At 31.3% G+C, this 24,542-nt stretch overlaps 1 protein-coding gene across 1 annotated transcript in view; it reads right to left on the reverse strand.

Annotated features, from left to right (window-relative positions):
- LOC113384923 (eIF-2-alpha kinase GCN2) overlaps window positions 1–24,542 on the reverse strand; it is a 635,046-nt gene that overhangs the window by 403,418 nt on the left and 207,086 nt on the right. Inside the window, exons 12-15 of the mRNA XM_026622699.1 lie at window positions 23,369–23,539; window positions 15,211–15,347; window positions 14,998–15,144; window positions 3,091–3,317 (exon numbers count right to left, since the gene is read on the reverse strand). Of these exons, the coding sequence (XP_026478484.1) occupies window positions 3,091–3,317; window positions 14,998–15,144; window positions 15,211–15,347; window positions 23,369–23,539 (682 nt within the window). The remainder of the gene's footprint in view (window positions 1–3,090; window positions 3,318–14,997; window positions 15,145–15,210; window positions 15,348–23,368; window positions 23,540–24,542) is intronic.

A 24,542-nucleotide genomic window follows, 5' to 3' on the forward strand; every position in this document is an offset into this window, starting at 1 on the left:
AAGTTAGTACTTACAATTAGTTGATCTTAGTGTTAAATTGGAAAATTTTAATAATCCATGGTATTAGGATATGGTAATGCACTACACTATGTATTATAAACATTAACTTGAAATTACACAATATTTTCACAAAATACTGATTTGAAAAAATCACAAATGAATAGTGTGTTATTCGTAGACTGGTTGAAGATGTAATGGAGAAAGTCATTTTTTAAAAATATTTTTACCAAGATTCTGCACATGTGTGGAACGAATTGTAAAACCTTTGCGCGAACGCTTTTATTGTTTTGTAAGAAATTTGGAAATGTTATCTAAATAGAAGAGATTTGTGTCGCACAGCGTGTTGAGTTCATTCCGTTTATTTATTGTCTTATTGTTATAAATAGTTAAAAAAGATCCCTCTATAATCTTCGTTTAAATAAATTTTGTTCAAATGTAGTATAGTCGGATTAGAAAAGTCCATATTGTGTTTTAAAGTGTATATATGGTCTGCAAGAACAGTTTTGAATTGTTTGGGGTTTTTTGAATTGTTTTTATGTGTGTTGTAACCGTTTATTGAGGTTCTGGCTAGTTTCTCCTATGTAAATTAAATTACAGTCTAAACTATTTATTTGATAGACGAGATTTCTGAGTCGTTCGATATAAATGGGGTTTGTTTTTGTAAAAATAGTGCTAGTAGTTGTACTAAAATTGGTTACAAGTCGAAGTCCAGATTTATAAAAAGTTTTTTCCAAGGAACATACAATTCTTTAATGTATGGCAAACATATTACACCAGAATGAGTTTCTGAGTCAGGTAAATCGTTATGTACTGTGCAATTGTCCATTTTATTCAAACATACATAACGATTTACCTGACTCAGAAACTCATTCTGGTGTAATATGTTTGCCATACATTAAAGAATTGTATGTTCCTTGGAAAAAACTTTTTTATAAATCTGGACTTCGACTTGTAACCAATTTAGTACAACTACTAGCACTATTTTTACAAAAACAAAAACCCCATTTAATATCGAACGACTCAGAAATCTCGTCTATCAAATAAATTGTTTAGACTGTAATTTAATTTACATAGGAGAAACTAGCCAGAACCTCAATAAACGGTTACAACAACATAAAAACAATTCAAAAAACCCCAAACAATTCAAACTGTTCTTGCAGACCATATATACACCTTAAAACACAATATGGACTTTTCTAATCCGACTATACTACAATTTGAACAAAATTTATTTAAACGAAGAATTATAGAGGGATCTTTTTTAACTATTTATAACAATAAGACAATAAATAAACGGAATGAACTCAACACGCTGTGCGACACAAATCTCTTCTATTTAGATAACATTTCCAAATTTCTTACAAAACAATAAAAGCGTTCGCGCAAAGGTTTTACAATTCGTTCCACACATGTGCAGAATCTTGGTAAAAATATTTTTTAAAAAATGACTTTCTCCATTACATCTTCAACCAGTCTACGAATAACACACTATTCATCATTTGTGATTTTTTCAAATCAGTATTTTGTGAAAATATTGTGTAATTTCAAGTTAATGTTTATAATACATAGTGTAGTGCATTACAATATCCTAATACCATGGATTAATAAAATTTTCCAATTTAACACTAAGATCAACTAATTGTAAGTACTAATTACTATTTTATTTTTTTCTTTCACTCCAATTCAATGTTTTAGTTTTTAATTTATTTTTAGTTTCCACTGAATGAAGGCTAGGATTATAGCCGAAACGTATGGATTTAAAATAAATTTTGAAAGAAATTCATGTTTTTTATTGATGTTATGCCCGATTATTAGACTTTGTTAATACATATGTCAACATCAAATTCAGAATCATACAAAATATATATATATATATATATATATATATATATATATATATATATATATATATATATATATATTATATTAATGAAATAGATATTATAGTCAAATGAAATGTATATATTATATGAAAACTGTTTTTCATAATCTCTCATACCAGGCACCTCTGTCTGACTGAGATATGAAAATAATGTATATATGTAAATAAATAAATAAAAGATACGGGACAAAATGTGTCAAAAACGGTAACTCAGTTTTTAAGAGAAGGGAGCGTCCGATTTTAGTAATTCAAAAAACATTTTACTTGTATTGACAAGATGAAGAACTGATCGATTTTTTGGGAAGGCAGGTCTAGCGGTTATGGACTCTCATTGAAATTAAGTTAAAAAAATGACATTTGGCAATGAAAAACGTTTATTATCAAATTTTCAGATAGTTTATAGAGATTTTAATCATGTGTACACATTTTGTGTAGTTTTTTTTTAGGTTCCGTACCAAAATTTTTAATAACGGTACGGAATGTTCCAGCAATTTGCCTTAAGGCACAATACCATGCACCCCACTAGTTTCTGTATTATCCGTAGTTTCTATAAATCTTTGAAGTTATTAAAATAGAAAATATTTTTTCCATTGGAAAATATTACAGCTGTCCAAAGAACGACATTATATCGACAGCGAAAAAGTAAAATAATTTGAATACATGATTCAAATTTGTTATATGATGTATTTATTTTTACTTAACTTAAAAATGCTACTTTGTACAGTAGCAAATAAGTTTTACTTCAATCGCGTGTGATCCTTACGCGCACTCTTTTTTATATCATTGTTTTTTAGAACTTACTGAAATATTACGGCCTTACGACAAGTAGTTTAAATTTTAAAATTCATCAAAGTTGAGAAAATAAGTAGATTTCTTGACATTTGTTAAAATTAAAATTAGACGATATACTTGGTATAACGATAAGGTGCTCGTTCGTTTCCAATGACGTGTGATAAATCCACTCGAAATACTTTTAATCACTCATAAATTAATTTATATTTTATTGATTAAGTTCATGTTACTTGCCTCAAGGCAAAACACCAATACTAACTAGTTACATTATCAAGTAAGCTTATCAAGCATTAGAACAATAATAGATATAGTATAGTAGTTTACAAATATACAGATTTTTGAAAAAAAAATTATAATATTTAAATAAATAAAAATTAAATATTTCTGTAAATGTAAAATTATATATTTTGTATTACCCTTGGGTTGTATTTGTGATTCTACGTTGCGTGCAATAACAGAGGTAGTGGCTAGACCAAAATCTCCAATTTTGACGTGATCTCGGGAATCAATGAATATATTAACGGGTTTTAGATCTCTATGTATCATTCCTTGTTGGTGAATATGCGCCAAACCTTCAATTATCTCACGGAATAATCGCCGGCACCGATCGGCATTCATTGATAGACCATCATCGATTGCAGTTCTGTAATAATACAATATACTTAAAATTATGGTATGTGCAACTGTGCATGTTTTTATTAATGTACTGAATGAATCTATATTTGCTCAATATGTTGTAACGTCTTGTGTACCACATTTTATCGTTGATTCCAAAATTCAATGTGTCTCGGAGTCTAACAAAAAGTTACGTTATCTAAAAACAATGTTAATTAAATTAGTTCATAATACCTTAATAATAATTTTTATTAAGCTTATTATTATTATTTTATCATTTTTTTCCTTTCTAGCATGTAATTCACCATTCTTACACACACACGCATACATACATATATAGTATTGGCCCTCTTAAAAACATACTTGGGATGAAAAACTTGCTGCAGCTTTCGATGCTTGTAAAAAGAACCTCTCTGAAGCTACCTTACAAGGGCATTCATTGCCTGACGCGGAACTAGCTTTATTTACCGATGCATCAGAGTGCGGTACTACAATATATATACAAACGGGGAATGGAAACCTCTCGTTTACTTTTCCAAAAAAAATCAGAAAAACAAGGAAAATGGTCAACATACTACAGCAAGCTCTTAGCAGGATATAAAGCATTTCAATACTTCAATAATTGGTCGAAATTTTACTAACCGTCCACAAACCACTTGTCAATGTTTTTCTGCAAAATCATGATCGCCTACCACCAGTTCAACTCAATCAAATAACATACATGTCACAATTTATGACAGATGTTAGACACGTAAGCAAAACCAAAAATATTCCGATTGCGAATATTCTGATTCGTTTTCAAGGATTAAATCAATCAGTTAACCGTTAAGAATTACCAAAAGTGCCAAAGCCCAAAATGGATAGCTCATTGCAGATCAAACTTCAAGCCATACCCGAAACAACGCACAAGATATTTTTTGACTATCACAGAAATTACCAAAATCGTTTGTTTCTGCAGCATTAAGATGAAAGATCTTCGACAGATTGCACAACCTAAATCACCCAGGTGTACGAGCAACAATCAAAATGGTGTCCAAACGTTTTTTTTTTGACAAATATTCGCCGAAACTATCGAATTTGGTCAAACAACTGTATACAATTCAATGCAGCAAAATAAGCAGACATACCATTACACCATTATAAAAATTTGATGTTCCGCAAGTTCCATCCGCAAGATTTTTACAAGTGCATTTTGACATTGCAAGTCCTCTACGAATTTGCAAAAATGCACGATATCTACTCAACTGCTTGATATATACATCCGGTGGATAAAAATGTAACCACTTTCAGATAACACTGCAGAAACCGTACATTGGGCCTTTCTTTTATGTTGGATATCACGATTTGGAATACCGGCAACAGTAACTATGGACAGAGGAATACATTTTTATGGTGCAATATTTCGAAATATGACAGAGTTTTGTAGAATAAAACTAATACAAACATCATCGTACCATCCGCAGTCCAAGGGCCTTATTTAAAAAACTCATAGAACATTCAAATCCGCCCTTATGTGTCACGAAATCGAATCATGGATAGGAACGCTACCATCGGTTTTGTTAGGATTATGTGCTGTTGCAAAAGAAGACTTAAAGAGTTCAATTGCAGAACTCACCTTCGGAGAACTCTCAAGACTTCCTTGTCAATTATTTAAAGATTCCACAGATATAACAACAACTACTGTTAAATGCAAATTACATAAGATCTTCAAAAATTTGAAACCACAATATGCGTCATCACACAGCCCGAGAAAAACTTTTGTTCATAAAGACCTTGACAGGTCTTTAAGACAAATCAAGTCATATATTTATTAGACAAATCAAGTCATATATTTATTAGACCAGATATGATAAAATCCACTTTGACATAACTCTAAAAGGGACCTTGCAAAATTTTGGAAAGAAGAGACTTACAAACTGGACCAAAATCTTTTTCTAAAGACAGACTGAAACCTGTGTATTTCACTTTAGAAGAACACCCAACCTCGAAGAATACACAACGAAAAGAGGAAGAAAAGTACGCATCATAAATTACAAAGAATAATTTTTCTTTCTCCGTAGGAGGGCTGAACGGCGACACCCAACTGCAGCTCTGCGTTAAGTGCGGCCCTGTTTTAATTCCTATACAATATTTAACATTGCATCTATACTATATTACAATAAAAGTAGTAATGACACATCGTTTATATTCGTAACCGCTTCATACACATATGTGGAACTAATTGCAAATCCTTCGCGCGAATTTATGTTTCTTTCGAAAGAAATTTGGAATAACTATCTAAATAAAAGATATTTGTGTCGCACTGCATATTAGGTTCATTAAGTTTATTTATTGTCATGTCGTTATAAATAGTCAAAAATCGACCCCATTTTGGTATTTAAACTAGTCGGTATTGGTATTTTGCTTTCAGGCAATTTATATGAACTTCCCGATATGTGTAAATAATCGACTTAATCAATTAAAAAATAAATTATTAGGTACGCAACTAAGTTCTCGCTGTTTTTTCAATGAAAATGTAACTTTATTATATAAAAACTCTTTCAAAGTATTGCCCATCGCTAGACGCATCTTTATAGCAGAGCTCGAATACATTGGCGCCAGAAGTGTTCGTCTTTTGAGACTATCCAAAAATCAGCCAGGCCATCAAACGGAACAAGTAAAAATTGGGCAGTGCAATATCTGAGGAATATAGAGGGTGGGGTAGGACTTTTCATTTGAGAGCGTTCCCAATAAGTTTTCACAGGCTTGGAAATGTGATGCCGAGCATTGTCATGCAGTAAAATCACCCTGCTCGTATTGTGGTTGTTTTTCGCGCAGTGCTAAATTGAAACAATTGAGTTTGATACAGTTATCCAGTGATGGTTTCACTCGGTTTCAACAGCTCATAATAAATAACACTGACCTGGTCCCACCATATGCAGAGCATAACCTTCGCTGTGAATATTCAGCAGGACCGAAATTTTCTCCTCTTTGGATTGCTGTAATGTACTTATTTCTTATTATCTGTCACGATGTGACAAAGAACCCCTTCTTTTCTCGCCGCTGGAGCAGTTGTTCACAGGTGAAAAAACGACGCTCGACGTCTCTTGGCTTCAACTCACAAGGAACCCAAGTTTCTTGCTTCTGAATCATCCCCAACGCATACAATCGCTTGAAAATGGCTTGAAGGGCAACTCCTAATTCTGAACCAAGATCTACTTGAGTTTGGCACGAATCCTCTTCGAGCAAGGCCTTCAATTTACCCTTTTTGAAGGTTTTGGCTTTCCTTTACGAGGGCGGTCGTCACATCAAAATCACCGTCTTTGAAGCGACGAAACCCATCACGATATGTTGTTTCGCTCAGAGCAGCATTTCCGTAACTCTCGATGCACTTGAGCTGCCGTTTTTTTTTTCGAATGAAAGACGAAAATCAACACTCCCCGCAAATGACGATTGTTTGGAAATTAAGACAACAAACAAGACATTAAGACAACATAAAAATTAGACATTTTCACTTGATCAGAAGTATATAATGCAAAAACGAAATCACTTATGTTTCGCAGCAGTTTGTTTACCATATGCCTAAGCTTATTTCAAAACGTTTTGGATTTGTCAAAATCGACCAACCCCCGCTACAGCCATATACTGACAAACAGAGAGAACTTAGTTGCGCACCTAATAATTTATGAGTGATTAAAAGTATTCCGAGTGGATTTATTACACATAATTGAAAACAAACGAACACGTTAATTCGGAGTATTTTCTAAAAGCAAATTTTCGCAAATCAACAATTTTTACAATTGAATCAGTTTCCGTAGGACTTTAATGGTTTCGTATATGTTCATTAAGACTGTATCATTATACCAAGTAAATCATCTAATTCTAATTTTAACAAACGTGAAAAAACTACTCATTTTCTCAAAGTTTGAAAAGTTTTAAAAATTAAACTACTTGTCGCAAAGCCGTTATATTTCAGTGAGTTCCATGATATATATCGCCAAAATATCGATAAAAATCGGCTTAAATTTTTTTGACCAGTTAATTACAAGAAAATGGCTCGGTAGATTTTGATCTAAAACTAATCAGTATCATTCCCAACTAATATACTTCGAACAGTTTTTGATTTTTCAAAATCGATTCGGTAGTATGAGCTTGATTGTGGACGAAAAGTTTAACACGTTTTTTCAAATTATAAAGCAATGGCTCGGCAGATCGTCTCACAAAACTGACAAACGATAATCCTCATCGAGATACATCAAATGGTTTTTAAATTTCTGAAATCGGTGCGTTTTTGAGCAAACGGCGATGAAAAGTCTAATTTTGACAAAAAACGATACTAATTTTTGCGAACTTTGACGAATTTTTAAAGCTAAACGAGTTGTCGTAGGGCCGTAATATTTCAGTATGATCTAGAAGACTATGGTATCTACCGTCAAAAAAATAATAATGAAAATCGCCGAAAATTTTTTTCAACACTTTATTACAAGAAAACGGCCCCACCGATTTGTACCAGAAACTCATCAGCACAATTCCCAACCAATATCTTTCGAACGGTTTTTGAATTTTCAAAATTGATTCAGAACTGTGAGCTAAAACGTGGACGAAAAGTTTCTCACTTTTTTGCTATTTGCAAAGAAACGGTTTGTCCTCATCGAGATACATCGAATGGCTTATAAATTTTTGAAATCGATTCAACTGTTTTTATTAGAAAACGTCGATTTCCGGCGAAAAATCTATTCACATACACACACACACATACTTTTTCCAAATTTGGTCTCATTCGATTCAGAATGCTTTGAAACGTCGAGAAAACATAAAATTAGCAAATCAGATTTTTTGATGAAAACAAACTTATCCGTCGGGAAGTTAATAATTTGTACGCTATTCTAAATGTCTTTTTGAAAAAATCCGATTTACCAATTTTCAACTTTGTACCTTATAGTAATATTTCAATTAATGTTTTTCAATGGTGCTTTTAGTTGGACTACTGTCTAATTAGCGTTATTCAAAAGCATATTGTATTTCCTTCTAGTATTGCAAATATTGTTCAAATAAATTTTGTGGAACACATTGAAAAATTGGGCCAATACATCAGTAACGCTAATAGTACCGCGCAAAGAGGCCGTTCGGAGGCAGCGCGCGATGCACCTAACACGATTCTTCAGAAATTCTGAGTGTAAAAATATTTAGAGGAAACACAATATAGACTTTTTTCACCCAACTGTACTTCATTTCGAAAAAAATTTATTTAAAATATTTAAAAGAAAAATTACTTATGAATCATTTTTGACAATTTATAATGATAGAACATTAAATAAACGCAATGAACCCAACATGCTGTGCTACACAAATATCAACTAGTGTGTGTGGCATCGTGCTTTAAGGCAAATTGCTGGAACTTCCCGTACCGTAACAAAATGTTAAATAGAAAGTAAAGGAATATTAAATGTTTTCAAATAAATTATTATAAATGAATACTTTAACATTGTCTAATATTTATATGTATTATAAACTGAATATGACTAAATTGCAAAGTTGTAAATATTTGTTTAAAGTATATTAGAACTTAAGTTAGAATTACAATTAAAATCTGAATTATTTTCGATATACAAATTTTTTTTCCAAAAGCAATTATTTTGTTAAAGCAAGCAGAAAGTTCTTTGAATCATTCAAATCGGACGCTTAGTTCTCTCAAATACTGCCATTTCATACATTTAGAGCTGTATCTCCAAAACCGCTGGACCTGCCTTTGCCAAAAACTAATCAGCACATGTCCCTATCAATGGGAATCGAATGTTTTTTGAGCCATTCAAATCGGTTGATCCGTGCGCCCGAAAACGTGGACTAAAACTTGTATCCATACATACATACACACACACATCCATTTTTTCATAGGTAAACCCAAATCAGAAACCTCCATAACGTTAAAAAATGTAAAAATTTTCAATTTCGATTTTTAGACGATTACAATAACTTACCCCACGGGAAGTTAATTAATTACATAGTATTTCCAAATTTCTCATAAAACAATAGTGCTTCACGGCAAGATATAGCTCTAGCTTCTAGCAGTTCTCTGCAGTAAGTAGGCCTTGTCGTTTGACGTTCGAAAAAAATTCTTCGGATTTTCATGTTGGCTTGATTATTTATGCGGTAATTTCATATCCCAAAAATTGAATTTTTCGGAACACAAAATGTGCTTTTTGCCCTATTAATTATAAATCCATGAAAGTTAAGGCTACTAAATATCACTCGTAAATGCTTCCGATGTTCTTGTTTGTTACTAAAAAAATGAAATGTTGTCTATTTACACAAAACAAAAAATCCAAACCAATCAACGTCCATCTTTTCTTAGACCAGAAGACATGAATGGAAATTCGAACATGTCGGAAGACGTGGATATTACTGTTTTTGGAATTTCGATTTCTTCCACAGGAATTTGCGTATAAGCTTTCACTAAATATACGATCGAAAATATCGCACATCCGTAGAAAAATCATAGATGTGAAGGACTGGAGACCTGCCTGGAATCGTCCTTGCATTAAGTGCGCAATAAATGTCACACGGTCGCCATCCCCCAACTTTCTTTTGAACAAGATGTAGTGGAGAAGACCATGAACTTTTGGAACGACGTGCAGTGTCTTCCTGTAGCACTATTTCAAATTCAGCTTTTGCCATCTGATATCGGACTGGTGTAAGACGTCGTGGATGGCAGAATGCAGGTGGTCCTGGCGATGTGATAATGGAATGCCTTGTGCTGTGAAGTGGTCTACGTAGAGTATCGGATAGTTTAATAAAATTGGAAAATTCTGATAAAAGTCGATGAATTTCCGAATCCTTGTGCTGGATTGTGTAACACTGTTGTTCCATCACCTATGTGTTTATTCCGGCAATCTATATCTATAAACGCGAAAAATGCTAAGCAATTTGAGCCAATTATCGGTAGATCAACATATGCAATAATAAATTTTCAGTCTATCTGTCACCGCAGCCCGAGATTAGGACGCAAATGCTTCAGTCCGAATGTTTTGATTGGAGTACCATTGGCAGCTCGTAATTTATACTAAGTTTTGTTCCATTTTCCGATAGCACTCCGCTATTCTACGAAAAATTTAATGTCAATGTTTCTATCTATTATTAAAAGGCGACCTTTAGAGGATTGGTGATCAGTTATCGCCACTACTGATCTGTCCCTCCATGTTTTGCTACAGGTTCTCCATGAACATGGTTTATGGTATTACCTTTCCGAACTTTATGGTGGTACCAGGTACTGCTACGGGATGCCCACTATCCCCTGGCATTATAGATATAGTATTAAAAAAAAATTAAATTTCTGCTTTCTCCACATTAAACTTCCGAATATATCTTTACGTTAGACATGTTGATGGTACCTTTCTTATAATATAATAAGAACAAACGGATGTTGTTCTCGATACTTTCAACAGTTACAATAAGAACATTTAGTTTACACATGAAATACAAATCAACAACAAATTAAACTTTTCAGACGACACTGTACAAAAAATCAACAACGTTGTTTACAAGAATTGGTAGAGAAAACGTATATGGTCTGGTAGGTAGCTTCACCATGTGTCATTTACCCTTAAAAATCACAAAGTTAACACAATTATTTCTTTAATAGACCACGCGATCATTTTGTCTCATTCATCTTTTCATAGTCAGAACTTAACATTAGTAACCAAAACTCTTTTAGAAAACTAATATCACCTCACCCTCATCAATTATCAGTCTATCACTAAGTTTCCTAATGACAACAATATCAAACCCCTATTTCACAGCCTATATTAAAAGCTTATTTGAATATTTTCCAAAAGAAAAATATTTTCATTTCAGGAACATCTTTATTCCTTTAAAGAAATGTTTTTAAAAATTAAGTCCACCTTCCCTCCAAAATTCAACACTAACATAGTTTTAGTGATGCGCCGACTCAAGAAATTCCCGATTCGAATGATTCGAATCAGAAAAAAACCTGATTAGAATCAACTCGAATCAAGTATATATATGGACAAATAAGTTATAAATGTATTTATTTAGTAAAAGTGATCCAAATTTATAATCAAAATTGTTAGTTTAACCAATATAACCGACAAAGTAGAAATTGAAAACATGAAATACTATCAAAAAGTATATTCTGATAATTATTAAAAATAATTTAATTTTTAAACAATAATAGATTACCAAACAATTGTGCATCACTAAAGCATATAAAATAATATTTGGAATCATGTGTCGATTGTTTATTTTACTACATAATCAGTAAAGGATCGCATCTAAATTGAGAGATGAAAGTTAATTTCATTAATGTGAATTTGCTACTACTTACATAATCATAAGTTAAATATAATTTACTGGCTTTTCTGGTGTTTAGTAATTGTTTCAAAAGATAATTATATCGAAAGATTTCCGAAACTCGTTTGATAATTTTAAGTGGTTTATTCTGATAACATTTAAAATCAAAAACACTTAATTATTATCAAAATTGGGTATTGATATTACACTAACAAAATCGCTCTCAGCGCTCCGTAAAATAAATAAACACGCAAAAAGTCATATCGTTCGAACCGCTTGAAGTCGGAATGATTCGGTTTGAGTCATATGAAGTCGATTGAAGTCATATCGCTCGAACCGCTGGAAGTCGATTCATGCGGTTTCAGTCATATGAAGTCGGATGATATAGTTATAAAAAAGCTAAAAAATTTCAAAATTCACAAAAATCTATTCTTTCCAAAGTTTTAAAAAATTTTGAAGCTTTTTTGAAAAATTTAATTTTTGGTACGGAAAGTTCCAGCAATTTGCTATAAAGCTCGATGCCATACACCACTAGTTCCGTTTATTCGCAACAGTCATATATGTGACCCTCCCACACTAGGAAAAGGACATGGCTGGCGGGTGTTGCTCATGAACTAAGGTAATTAGGGGCTGACACTATAGTTTTATCTTCAAAAATTCCATTAAACTTATACTATTTAAACAGAAACCAACGGACTCTTATTTTTAACTTATATTACACGTTTGATGACATATAATGGCTGTACATTAGGAAGAATATAAATTTTTAAATTTTTCAAACGGCAATATCTCATAAACAGTGATTCTAACGAAAAAAAATAATAATAACAGTTTAATAGAGAATTTTAAAATTGATAAACCTATCTAACATTTTTTTTATAAATTTCTTATGGTTTTGGCGGATAATGGGGAAAACTAGAATTTTACAGCTTTGACCTTGAATAAAAAAATTCGCAGATGACGGATCGATGGGGAAATTTGTCATTTCATTTGTATCAGACTTTTTTCAGAAAGTTGTTGAATCTTTTTCAATTGGTTAAGTTGTGTTAACGCGAGATCAGATCATAATATCATTCATGACTCGTATCTAAATTTTTTAAATTCAATTAAAAACGATAAATTTTAGAATGATCTCATGTGTATGTATATATGTATATGTAATGTGTGTGTGTGCATGTATAGATATGTTTATGTATGTGCACATACGTGTTTGTTTGCATGTATATATGTACATGCATATGTGTATTTATGTATATATATATATATATATATATATATATATATATATATATGAATATTTTTTTGCAGACCAATCGTCGAATTAAAAAAGATTAAATAGAATTTTTTTCATTCCATTAAACGTTTCGACGCTTGATGTGTGACATCATTCAGTAATCTAAAAACATATCACAATAATACAAAAGCTGATAATAAATATACATATATAAAAAGAAGATTAAATAGAATTTTTTTATTCCATTAAACGTTTCGACGCTTGATGTGCGACATCATTCAGTAATCTAAAAAACATATTACAATAATACAAAAGCTGATAATAAATATACATATATAAAAAGGAGAAAATTATATACATACCAAACCAGGAAAAACAACAGAAAAAACTAGTGGGGTGTATGGCATCGTGCCTTAAGGCAAATTGCTGGAACTTCCCAAATTTGCATCCATACATACATACACACATCCATTTTTTCTGAAGTATGCCAAAATGTTCAGAAACCTTCAAAAGGTCGAGTAATGTAAAGAATTTCGATTTCGATTTTTGGACGATTACAATAGCTTACCCTACGGGAAGTTAATTAATAATGTAAAATTTATTGAACACTAAAATTGTGTAAATTATAATATACTAATATATTAATAAACGAGGAATTAAAAGAGCGCATATTGCAATATAATATAATCCAAATTTAATGTTTCCAATTCGTTTAATTTAGCTAAAATTTTAAACAATTCTGAAATCCCTTCCAACTTTTCTCTTGCCAGTTTTGACGTCATTTCCTTGTTTACCAATATTCCTTGGGATCTTGCTTTACAGACAGTCACTGACCGTTGTAATGACATCAAACCACATACATCTATTGACTTGATTTGGTTCAAAACTATTTTAAATTTCATTTTTGAAAATACTTATTTTTGTTTTGACGATACATTTTTTTCGCAAATTTTTGGTTTGCCCATGGGCTCTAGTATTAGTCCTCCTATGGCTGATTTAACATTACAAATTTTAGAAAACTTTATTTTGACTAATCTTCCCATTCAAGCCTTAACAGTTGTCGAGCTACGTTAACTGCAAAGTCACGAAATGTCAAAGCGCCACATTGCTGTCTAACGGGTTAACATTGGTTCGTAACCCATAGAAATGTAAACAAAATTTGTTCTTACTAGTGAGATCTCTAAACAAACATAATAATTTGATGTGCATATGTCTAATGAAAAAATTTCAATTTAGATTTTTGTGACGATTACAATAACTTCTCATGCGGGAAGTTAATGACAATAATTAGTGGTCTGTCCAAAGGTAGGTTCATGGTGTGCAAACTAGCGAATCAATGATTCCCTTCCCTTCCGTGGTATATTATTGTTGATATTAATATACTACCTGGTCCTGCACTTCGGCATTTAGTTCTCTATAATTTCTCTTCTCGTGGAAATCAACAAACATCTGCATGCATCATCTCATTCCAAACATCAAACTCTGGCTAAATTGCAAGCATCGATTGCACTATCTGGGCACGGCTGTTTTCGAGTCTACCTACACCGCTTCAAGCACAATAGTTCGCCGGGTTGCCTATATTGTTTGGGCGAAATCGAAGGTGCTGAGTACGTGTTCTTCGTGTGCCCACGATTTAGTGCTCTACGGGACGATGTAGAATAGATATTGAACCAAAGAATTACTCCAGATGCTGGAAACTGAGACTGCTTGGAACGCCATAGACAGATTTGCGAGAGATGTGCTAATTGACCTGCGTTCTAAGGAAAGAGAAAGAAAAAATGGAACACTCTTTTTTCATGATGTTTCAGAAGCATTTTCATTTCCATTTCATTATCGTGAACCCAGTAGAGTTCTTGCGTTTTTTCACTCTCCTTAACACTTCTTCATTTGCTATTAACTGCGACAATAAGTTATTACGTGTGCAGCTTACTATTTTTTAAGCATGTTAAAACCATTCATTTTCTAAGGCCAGTTTTAAAGACGCAAAGACAGCTCGACAGTACTCGAAAATATCGTTGAAACAATGTGCCGCGGATAACAGATTCACATATAACATATACAATTGAAATGCTTATTCAATGTCAACTATCTAAAATTCCTAAAAGCCAAAATGAACTATGTATCTAGAACTTTTAAAGGCAAAATGCCGTACACTACTAGAAACATATATAATGAAATAGAGTAATACCTCAAAGTGCTCTTGTCACAAAATTCCATTTGAATATACATATATTGCATTTCATCTTTATTATTAAATCTAAACTGTAAGTTTTGCTCTCCTTTTGAATCCATATCCGTAGAATATGTTGATAAGCAGCTAGACTTCGAACCGTGCCTAAAAAAACAGACATTTTTATATCTAAATTCATTAAAAAAACAATAAATAACAACAAATTATTACAAAAACGTAATGTAATCATCACTGTCACTGCCGTCTTCAACGCTGCTGTTAGCCGATGTTTGCGATTTTCGAGCTTCATATGTAACTGACCACGACTTTTCATCATTTATATCAACATAGTTCAAATTTCTGGAATCCTATAAAGAAGATATCTCATTTATATGAATTACACAAATAATATATCAATTATATTTAAATCAAGAATTTAATGTCTACATAATTCCATCGTATATGTTAGCGTTTACAATATATTTAAATAAAGAAAAGAATTCACACAAACGATAAAATAATTCTTTATTACACAAAGGCTAAAAATAGAATAGATTCAAGCGAATATAATATCTATAATAAGGATTTCATAAGCAACTATTATAACCAACTATCTAAAGTTAAGGTCACATCCTGAAGGTGTAAAGGGTATGGGCGTGTTTCCATACAGAATTGGCCCCACCCTGGTATTTAAATAATTTTGATGCCATTTTATAGGTATTTTCGAGAAAATCCGATATACCAAATTTCAAATCCGTAGCTCATAATTTGGCCGAGATATCATTGAAAATGTGTGAAAGTGGCCCCTTTTTTCAAAGTCATTTTTTGTCGCAACTGTGAGAGATATCGACAAACCAATAACGTCAATCTGTTCACATCGGTATGTACTACATTATTAATAACAAATATTGTTAAATAATTATTTTTTAGTGCATGAAAAAGTGAAAATAATTTTTTGTTTTAAATTTTCGGGTAGTGCGGTTGTTTGGACTAATTTTTAATTAGCATCATTAGAAAGGCTATTGAATTTTCTTTTAGTGTGCAAAATTTTGTTTTATTTCATGTGGTAGAACACATCCAAAATTAGGAAAAACCTGAGCAAGTACACTCTCGCGCTCATATAACACCCGTGTAAGTCGTCTCTCATTCGCAACTACTAGCAACAGCATTGCTCGCCGCGCGTCTTGATAAATTAAAACATTTTTAATAAAACACAAGATATATATATTTATATTTTGAATAATTAAGGTAAACGTACACTATTCCGGGATAGTACATTATTACGGGAGTTTTTCATTTTGATCGCAAAATAAGAAAACAGTCAGTGAATAATAATTTTAAACAATACCACATAAACTATAATTCGAATCTCATCAAATGAGCACGATTTTCCATTTTAAATATTAGTTTTTAAAACCATATAGAGCTTCTGAACGCATCTGTCATAACCCGATCGCCATTTATGTACAGTCCTGTTGTTAGTTAGGTTAATGTGACGCTACAATTGCTTAAGATTTTTATGTGACACTGGCAAGCTTATTCAATATAAATTTGTGATATTATTGTTAAGAAATAATAAGTGATAAGTTTTATAGTTAAATCGAGCAAATATGTTTTAAGAAAGTGTCAATTTTGTGACTCCCGTAATTAAGTTCACACAATTGAGGCATTGAACGTTATTCCGTGAGTGTCACGCAATTAGGAAAAGTAGACCTGAATTATTTTAGTCTTTTATTCTCAATTATGCTTAAATTGAGTCGTGTTTTTGGTGTTACTAAGTTTGGTGATGACCACAGAATATTGTGACCTAATTACGGTATATGTTCTTTTTAATTTTTAACCCTAATAATTGAGTTTGAAATTAAAAATGGTAGTAATGAGAGAATCAGATGTTTCTTTTATTTCATCTACGATAAATCATTTGTGTAATGTCAAAGCTTATAGATACACTTGTTTTCTATCAATGACGCACGATATTTATAGAGCACGAATCACTAGTGTGCGGGTATGTGTGTATGTATGCAGCGAATTAGGGACATATTCGTAAATACGGTAGTTTTGATTTGCTTAATACTTGCAACGTACTTGACAGTTTATGTAAATTTTATGTATAAATATATAACTTTTAAATATTTTGTTTAGTTTTTTAAAGTACCGATGGCTTCAAATAAATATTCACATGAAACCCTAGAAAAGGCTTTAAAAGAAATTCGCGATGGTACTTTATCTGTTTACAAAGCTTCCAGAACATATAAAATTCCAAATCAAACCTTATATGATAAATTACACGGAAAATACAAAAAGCAAGGTCGTGCAGGAGCTCCAGCAGTGCTGACCCCCGAAGAAGAAAACCTTATTGTTGAATGGGTTATAACGATGGCTCAAATGGGTTTTCCTGTAACGAAAGACATTTTATTACATTCTATACATAAACTGGTTGCTGAACTCGGTCGGTCTAACAAATTTAGGGAAGGATATCCAGGTCGGCATTGGTATGAGGGTTTTCTTAGAAGAAACCCTTTGATTAGTAAAAGAATATGTCAACCCTTGACTACGGCTCATGTCAGTGTGAATGAGGTGAAAATTAGGGCATGGTTCAAGCGAGTTGAGAAATATTTTCAGGAAAATGACTTTAGTGAGCTTTTACAAGACCCATCTAGAATTTTTAATTGCGATGAATCTGCATTTTTCCTGTGCCCAAAAGGTCAAGCTGTTTTAGCTAAAACAGGTTCCAAATCTGTACATTGCAGATCAGGAAATGATGAAAAGGAATGCCTTACAGTATTGATCGGCGCTTCTGCAGATGGGAAGTTGATGTCAGTTCTGTCATTATTTCCTTATAAGAGGATACCATCTAACATATTAGCAAAATACCCGAAAACCTGGTCCATAGGCAGAAGTGATAAAGGGTGGATGACCAGCGAAAACTTTTTTGAGTATATTGGAAATGTTTTCAATCCTTTCCTTATAAACGAAAATATTGAAAAACCAGTTGTTTTATTTTTGGATGGTCATGTTTCGCATTTGTCCTATCACCTGTGTAAATTATGTAGAGAAATTGGCATTATTTTGGTTGCCTTATTGCCCAATTCAACTCATATTTTACAGCCTATGAACGTAGCGGTTTTTCACAGCTTAAAAAGTGCCTGGAGTAGAAATGTGTATTCTTGGCGAATAGAGAATAATGCACGTCGTTTAAAAAGAGAAGATTTTGGACCAATTATTAAGAAATCTATTGATGAGTAAAACAAGAGACAATAAGAAATGGTTTTCGCAAATGCGGACTATACCCATTTGATGAAAACGCCATTGATTACAGTCGACTTGTCAAAAATACTGATCCATCATCTAACTCAGATTTGCCGTCCATCAACCTTACAAACTTCAAATAATTTTGTTGCACACTTTGAGGCACATTTGGGAATGGCAAAATTAAATGCATTTCAAAATTGCTATGGAGAGTGGAATGGGGATTTAGAAGATACAAGTTTATACAACTATTGGAAAAGCATTAGACAAATTTATTCAAATCCTCGCAATCATATGGTTCCTTCTCTGGAGTCTTTGCACTTGGGTGACTCTACGATAGATGCAAATAATTATACGCTTTCAGAAATTACTTTAGACTGGCCAAATGAGGACTTGACATTGGATGGAATTGAAGAACATAATACCTTAATACAGTGCTCAACGCCTGCGACAATGAACAGCAAAGCAACAAGCTCAAAAATTATTGATAGAGAAGATATAGAATATGAAATATTAGAAATCGTAATACAGAAAACAAAGAAAACAAAAGTACCATTTTAAACAAAGGCGATTTTGTGGTAATATACTATGAAGGTGAAAAGTTTCCTGGAAAAATACTCGGAACCTCGAATGATAAGACTGATCAACCAAAGTACCTAGTCAAAACTATGACTATGAGCGGTTTTGCAAATGGAAGAGTTAACTGGCGTTGGCCTGATAAAGACGATGTGTTAGATTATGATGCCAAAGATATAGTGCAAAAAATAAAACCACCAATTCCAGTAAATAAAAGAGGTGTATTTTCTGTACCTGATTTAATCTAGTAAATTTAAGGACTTTAAAGATTATTTACATTTGTTGATGAAATTGTTATTTTTATTTGGTGTTTAAATTTTTTATTTAGAGTTTAAAGTATATATTTACATAAAGTTTATATTTTCATTAAATAAGAAATATAGTTTAATAAGAAAATTATGTATTAACCCTCTAGCTAATTGTTATATGATCTCATACTTTAAATATATTTTGAATGTTAAGTAATAAATATATTTATGCAGATTTAGGATTGATAATTGAATACATAAATTATATCCTCTTTGTTTCATATTTTTTATTTGATTTATTTTTTCATTCCAGTTTGATTTATTCATATCATTTCCAGTGTTGCAATAATTGCTGTAATTTTAATACCAGCTTTTATTTCATTTTTGTTTTGGAAGTTTTATAATCACTTATACTGTTCAAATTTCCATGAAAATATATTAAATATGTGTTTAAAATTATATCAAAATATTATTTTTCAATTAACCGTACTTTTCATAACCTACAAATATATTTATCAAGGCATTACGATCAAAAATGTATGCTTCGAGCGCTATCACGGAATAGTGTACAACGACTCCCGGCATTAGGTTCATGAACCGAATTTTATCACGGAATTAGAGACAAACGCGTGGTTCACCAAAATGCCGATTATTTCTATAAATGACGTTCTACGACGAGAAATCTTGTTTTATAATAATCTCAAAGGTCTAATTAATAAAATATAACAGATTTAGTTCGTCCACTTTCCTATTTTCTCTAAAATTCGTCTTTAAAGTCAAACGTTTCTTAACATCCCGTAATATGGTACGTTTACCTTATATATTTATATGTATATGTATAATAATAACTATATTTTATATAATTAAATATATATTTATATATTGTACAAGTATATTATATGATTTAATTATCATTAATAATTTATTAATTAATTATTACTTATTAATTAATAATTATTGATATTATTTATTAATACCACTAAATAAATAAAAAATAGATTGATAAAAAATATACATAATAATAGTATATCGGTATGATTACTATTCATGCTACAGCGCAAGCATACAAATGCAAGTATACTAAGTTAGTCATAAATATATTAAATAATATATTGAAGTTTTTTTTTAATTAAATAATATATAAGAATATATTGAATAGAATATCTCAACCTATAAATACTCATAGTAATTATTGAACTACTGCTCTGTGTATCATCCTTAATTAAAACGATATTTGAAATTTCGCCCGCAAAAACCACACATAAGATAACAAAATACAGACAGCATCAAAATTAATATAATTTTGGAATTTAACTAATCACGAAGTTTTTGATAATTATTAAATAAATTTTAATTTAATTTTCGTGTGTTCTACACCTTTGTACTAGTCGATTTTGAACTTTTCTTATATTTTAGTTATTTCAATATAATTTGATTAGTATTATAATATCGTTTTAATTAAGGATGTGGTGTCAAAAATTGAAATAATATAAGATTTACAGTCAAAATGCGTCTGACAGGTGATGTAGCCTGCGCATGCGTCTGTCAGTGATGGCACATCAAACTTAGCCTATAATTTACTTTGACAGATTATTATTTGTTAACTTTTAAATGCAGCCGTGTTTTGCCTTACTTTACTAAATAGCAATACAAAAATAATTTATTTAGTCAAAAAATTATTTAGAAGTTTCATTGTGTCAAAAATTCATGTGTTTGGCATTAGATACAAAATATTTACTCAAGTCAATGGAGCATTTTGGGTCTGAATATTTTTAATGTGCATGAAATTTTGGAATTAGGTTTGCATGAAATTTTGGAATTAGGTTCATCTTTTCATACTCTCAAGTATGAAATTAAAAATAATTTAGAATAATATATACGGGTATTATTGTTTAAAGAGGGCGCGGCTGTCCAACCAGAGTGTCTTTCGAGCCCTTCAATCCTTTGTCGATTCAAAATAAGAGAAGTTACGGTAAAATTATCTTTAAAATAAAGTATTACAAGTTCTGATAAAATCAGAATTAAAAGAGTTATAATCCAATTCATGCGGTGTGTGGTGACGGAGTGTAAATTGTTTTCATTTCTCAACTTAAGATGAAGATTAACCTATTTCCGACACACGCTTTTTTCCTCTCCATTTACTGCAACAATTTTGTTGATCGTAGGTTGAATAGAGCACATGTGAACAGGATTTGACAAGTTAATTCATTTCAAATATAAACTTAAGTAATAATGTATATTGAATTAATAGTGAGAAAAATGTAATTTAGATATTAAATTTACTAAATTATAAAAATTAAAGGTAACATTATTGAAACCGGAAATGCTATATATTAATTCTTCTTGAATTTGCTATGTGTTATAAATCACAAAGACTGACGATCATTTTTTGTGTGATACATTTGCGAAATCAATATTTTAGTTGTGAATAAACAAAAAAACATTCATTTGTGCATCAACATCTACAGGTATGACTAAAAAATTGTATAACCCTTGACATTAAAATAAATTGAGCTATTGGAAATAAATTTGCAGTGTATAATTTTTAATATACAATTTTATTGAACATATTTTAATATTTGTTAAAGAGATAATTAAAGTGATAACTGTGGGAATTGAGAATCATCATTTTATTAGAAGCAGTTCTATATTCAACATCACTTATATATTGGTGTAAATACTAATTCGAAAAACAATAATTATTAGTTTAAACTGAATGGTAAATATTAGTATATGATATTGAAAAAACGTCGATGTGGGTACAGGATTATAAAAAAGTAACACCAAAAGAAATAAAAGAGTTTATGAAGCTCATAAATAATAAGAAGAGTGCAAAGATAGAAAACATGTAAGGAAGGGTATTGAAAGAATTGTCAAGAAAAGCAATTGTTCTGCTGACATATATTTCTAATGCAATATTTAGGTTGGGATATTGGCCAAAATGTTTTAAAATTTCAGAGGTTATAATGATTTTAAAACTTCAAATATCAGATCTTACAGACCAATCAGTTTACTGCCAATTCTATCCAAATTGTTGAAAAAACTATTATTAGTAAGAATACTCATTGTATTTAAATATAATACCTAATCATCAATTCATGTTTAGAACCCAGCATTCCGCAATACAACAATGCCATAGGATAGTAAATAGTATCCAAAAGGCACTAGAAAGAAAGAAATATTGTTCAGCGATCTTTATCGATATCAAACAGGCATTCGATAAAGCATGGCACGAGAGCCTACTCTTCAAAATAAAACATTCTTTGACGCACAAGATATTTTTACTATTGAAATGGTACTTAACAAACAGATTATTCAGAACTAGAGTTGGAACAGAAACATCAGAATTACGAAACATCAACTCCACAAGGGAGTGTTTTAGGGCCACTATTGTATTGTATTGTATTGTAAACACACGTCATTCCAACTGATAGTAACGGCATAATTTTCCCGATGGTACTCATAAAAGTACATCCGTCGCAACGGCAAATGTACAACAATATGTCTTGGAATTTGAAAAGTGGCCTAATAAGTGAAAGATAAAAATAAATGAAACAAAATCTAGCCATATAACCTTCACAACAAGAACCCTAAACTGCCCAAGCGTAAAAATAAACAACATATAAATACCAAAATACGAGAGCGTAAAATATCTTGGAATTCATCTGGATAAGAAATTAAGCTGATCAACGCGCATCAAAATGAAAAGGAAACAGATAGAGAAGAAGTTCAAAGAGTTGTATTGGCTAATTGGCAGGAATTCAAATGTGTTATGAAAACAAACCCCTTTTATTTAACAATAATTTTTCCAATCTGGACATACGGAATTGAGCTTTGGGCTCGCGCAAGTAATTCAAATATAAAAATAATACAAAGAGCGCAATTGAAAACTATTAATAAAATGATAAAAGAAAGGAGCAAAAAATACCATGAAAATTTACCAAGTAACAAAAATGGCCATACGATCTTAAATAAAATGTCAAAAAAAAAAAAAGAGATATCTCATAAGAGATAATCTCTTAAATGCATTTACTCCAGCATATTATCTTAGAATTTTTTATTATTTTGATCGGCAATAAATCTATGCAAATAAAAAAAAAAGTTTTCACTTTTGAACATGAGATAAGATGAGCCTAATTCAAAATTTTATGCAAATCGAAGCACAGTAAAAAAATCAGCTCCATTGACTGGAGTATTTGTCATGTCATATAGTAAATACAAATAAATCAATTGAAACTACAGCATTTGTAATTCACTCGATTCATGTTTAGGAAATCGTTTTCATCTACAAACTAATAACATATTTAGAACCATACCTCCATTTTAGCTGTTTCTATCCAACTGTTATAGTACCGAACAACGTTGTCATGATATAATTTTGATAACAGTTTAACTTCACGAGTTATTTTACCATATAATTGTTTATTTCTTGGATTTAATGGAATTCTCTTTATAGCATACACGCTTCCGTCTAAATTGTTGCGCACCTGAAATATTAGAAACGTTATTAAATGAGTAATACTTGTTAAATCAAAGGCAACTAATAAAAATAGTGAAAAATGGGACCTATACAGATCTTAGTCTTGAATTTATTTTTAGTTTGTTTACAGATATTTGAACAATTTGCGTATTTTTTTCATTTTTTTTTTACATATCCATATTTAAAATTTTGTGTTGTGTAAATTATTTCTAAAAAACTTGAAAAAATATATAAAAACATATGGCCAATACATTATAAAAACAAAAATTTCGATCGAGTAGATAATGTAAGATTGAATTTTTTTTTTATTAACTTTCAAAATAGTAATCAGAACGGGTTACAATTCTATAAGCTATTGTGATGTATGTAACTAAGATACAGTATTTGAGTTCAAAAAAAAAAAAAAAACAAAAATATAAATAATGATATGTAAAAATAAAATTGTTTAGAAAACTCCCCAGTGGGAGTTTCTAAAATGATCATTCAAATTAAGTCAGCTGGTTGCTTTTTCTTTAGTCTTCTCACATCCGCGGTGACGAGCAGTGGAGAAATAGTAGCGTTCTTGTGCTTGTGAAGTCTGGCAAAGTGGGATGTACTTCTAGCTTTTACAACTTCTTGGACCTTTTCTATATTTAAATCATTATGAATTATCTCGTTAGAAACGAACCATGGTGCATTTGTGATTAGTCTAAGAATTTTGCTCTGTTTCCTTTGAATGGCAGATATACCCGTTTTGCTGGCGCATCCCCAAAGTTCAACCCCGTAGCACCATATCGGTTTAATCACCGTTCTGTATATTAGCACCTTATTATCGAGGGACAATTTAGATTTTGGGCCTAACATCCAATATAGGGATTTTACTTTTCTCTCTAATTGTTTACATTTGTTGCTGATATGTGGAATCCAATTCAATTTTTTGTCTAGGTGCAAACCCAGATACTTTACAGTATCTGATTGAAGTATCGTTTTATCATTGATAATAACTGCCGGATACTTGTCTCTCTTTAGGG

This window comes from Ctenocephalides felis, unplaced genomic scaffold (assembly GCF_003426905.1).
Source record: "Ctenocephalides felis isolate EL2017-DRISC unplaced genomic scaffold, ASM342690v1 CF-g0.4_SCAFFOLD_03571, whole genome shotgun sequence".
Lineage (NCBI taxonomy): Eukaryota > Metazoa > Arthropoda > Insecta > Siphonaptera > Pulicidae > Ctenocephalides > Ctenocephalides felis.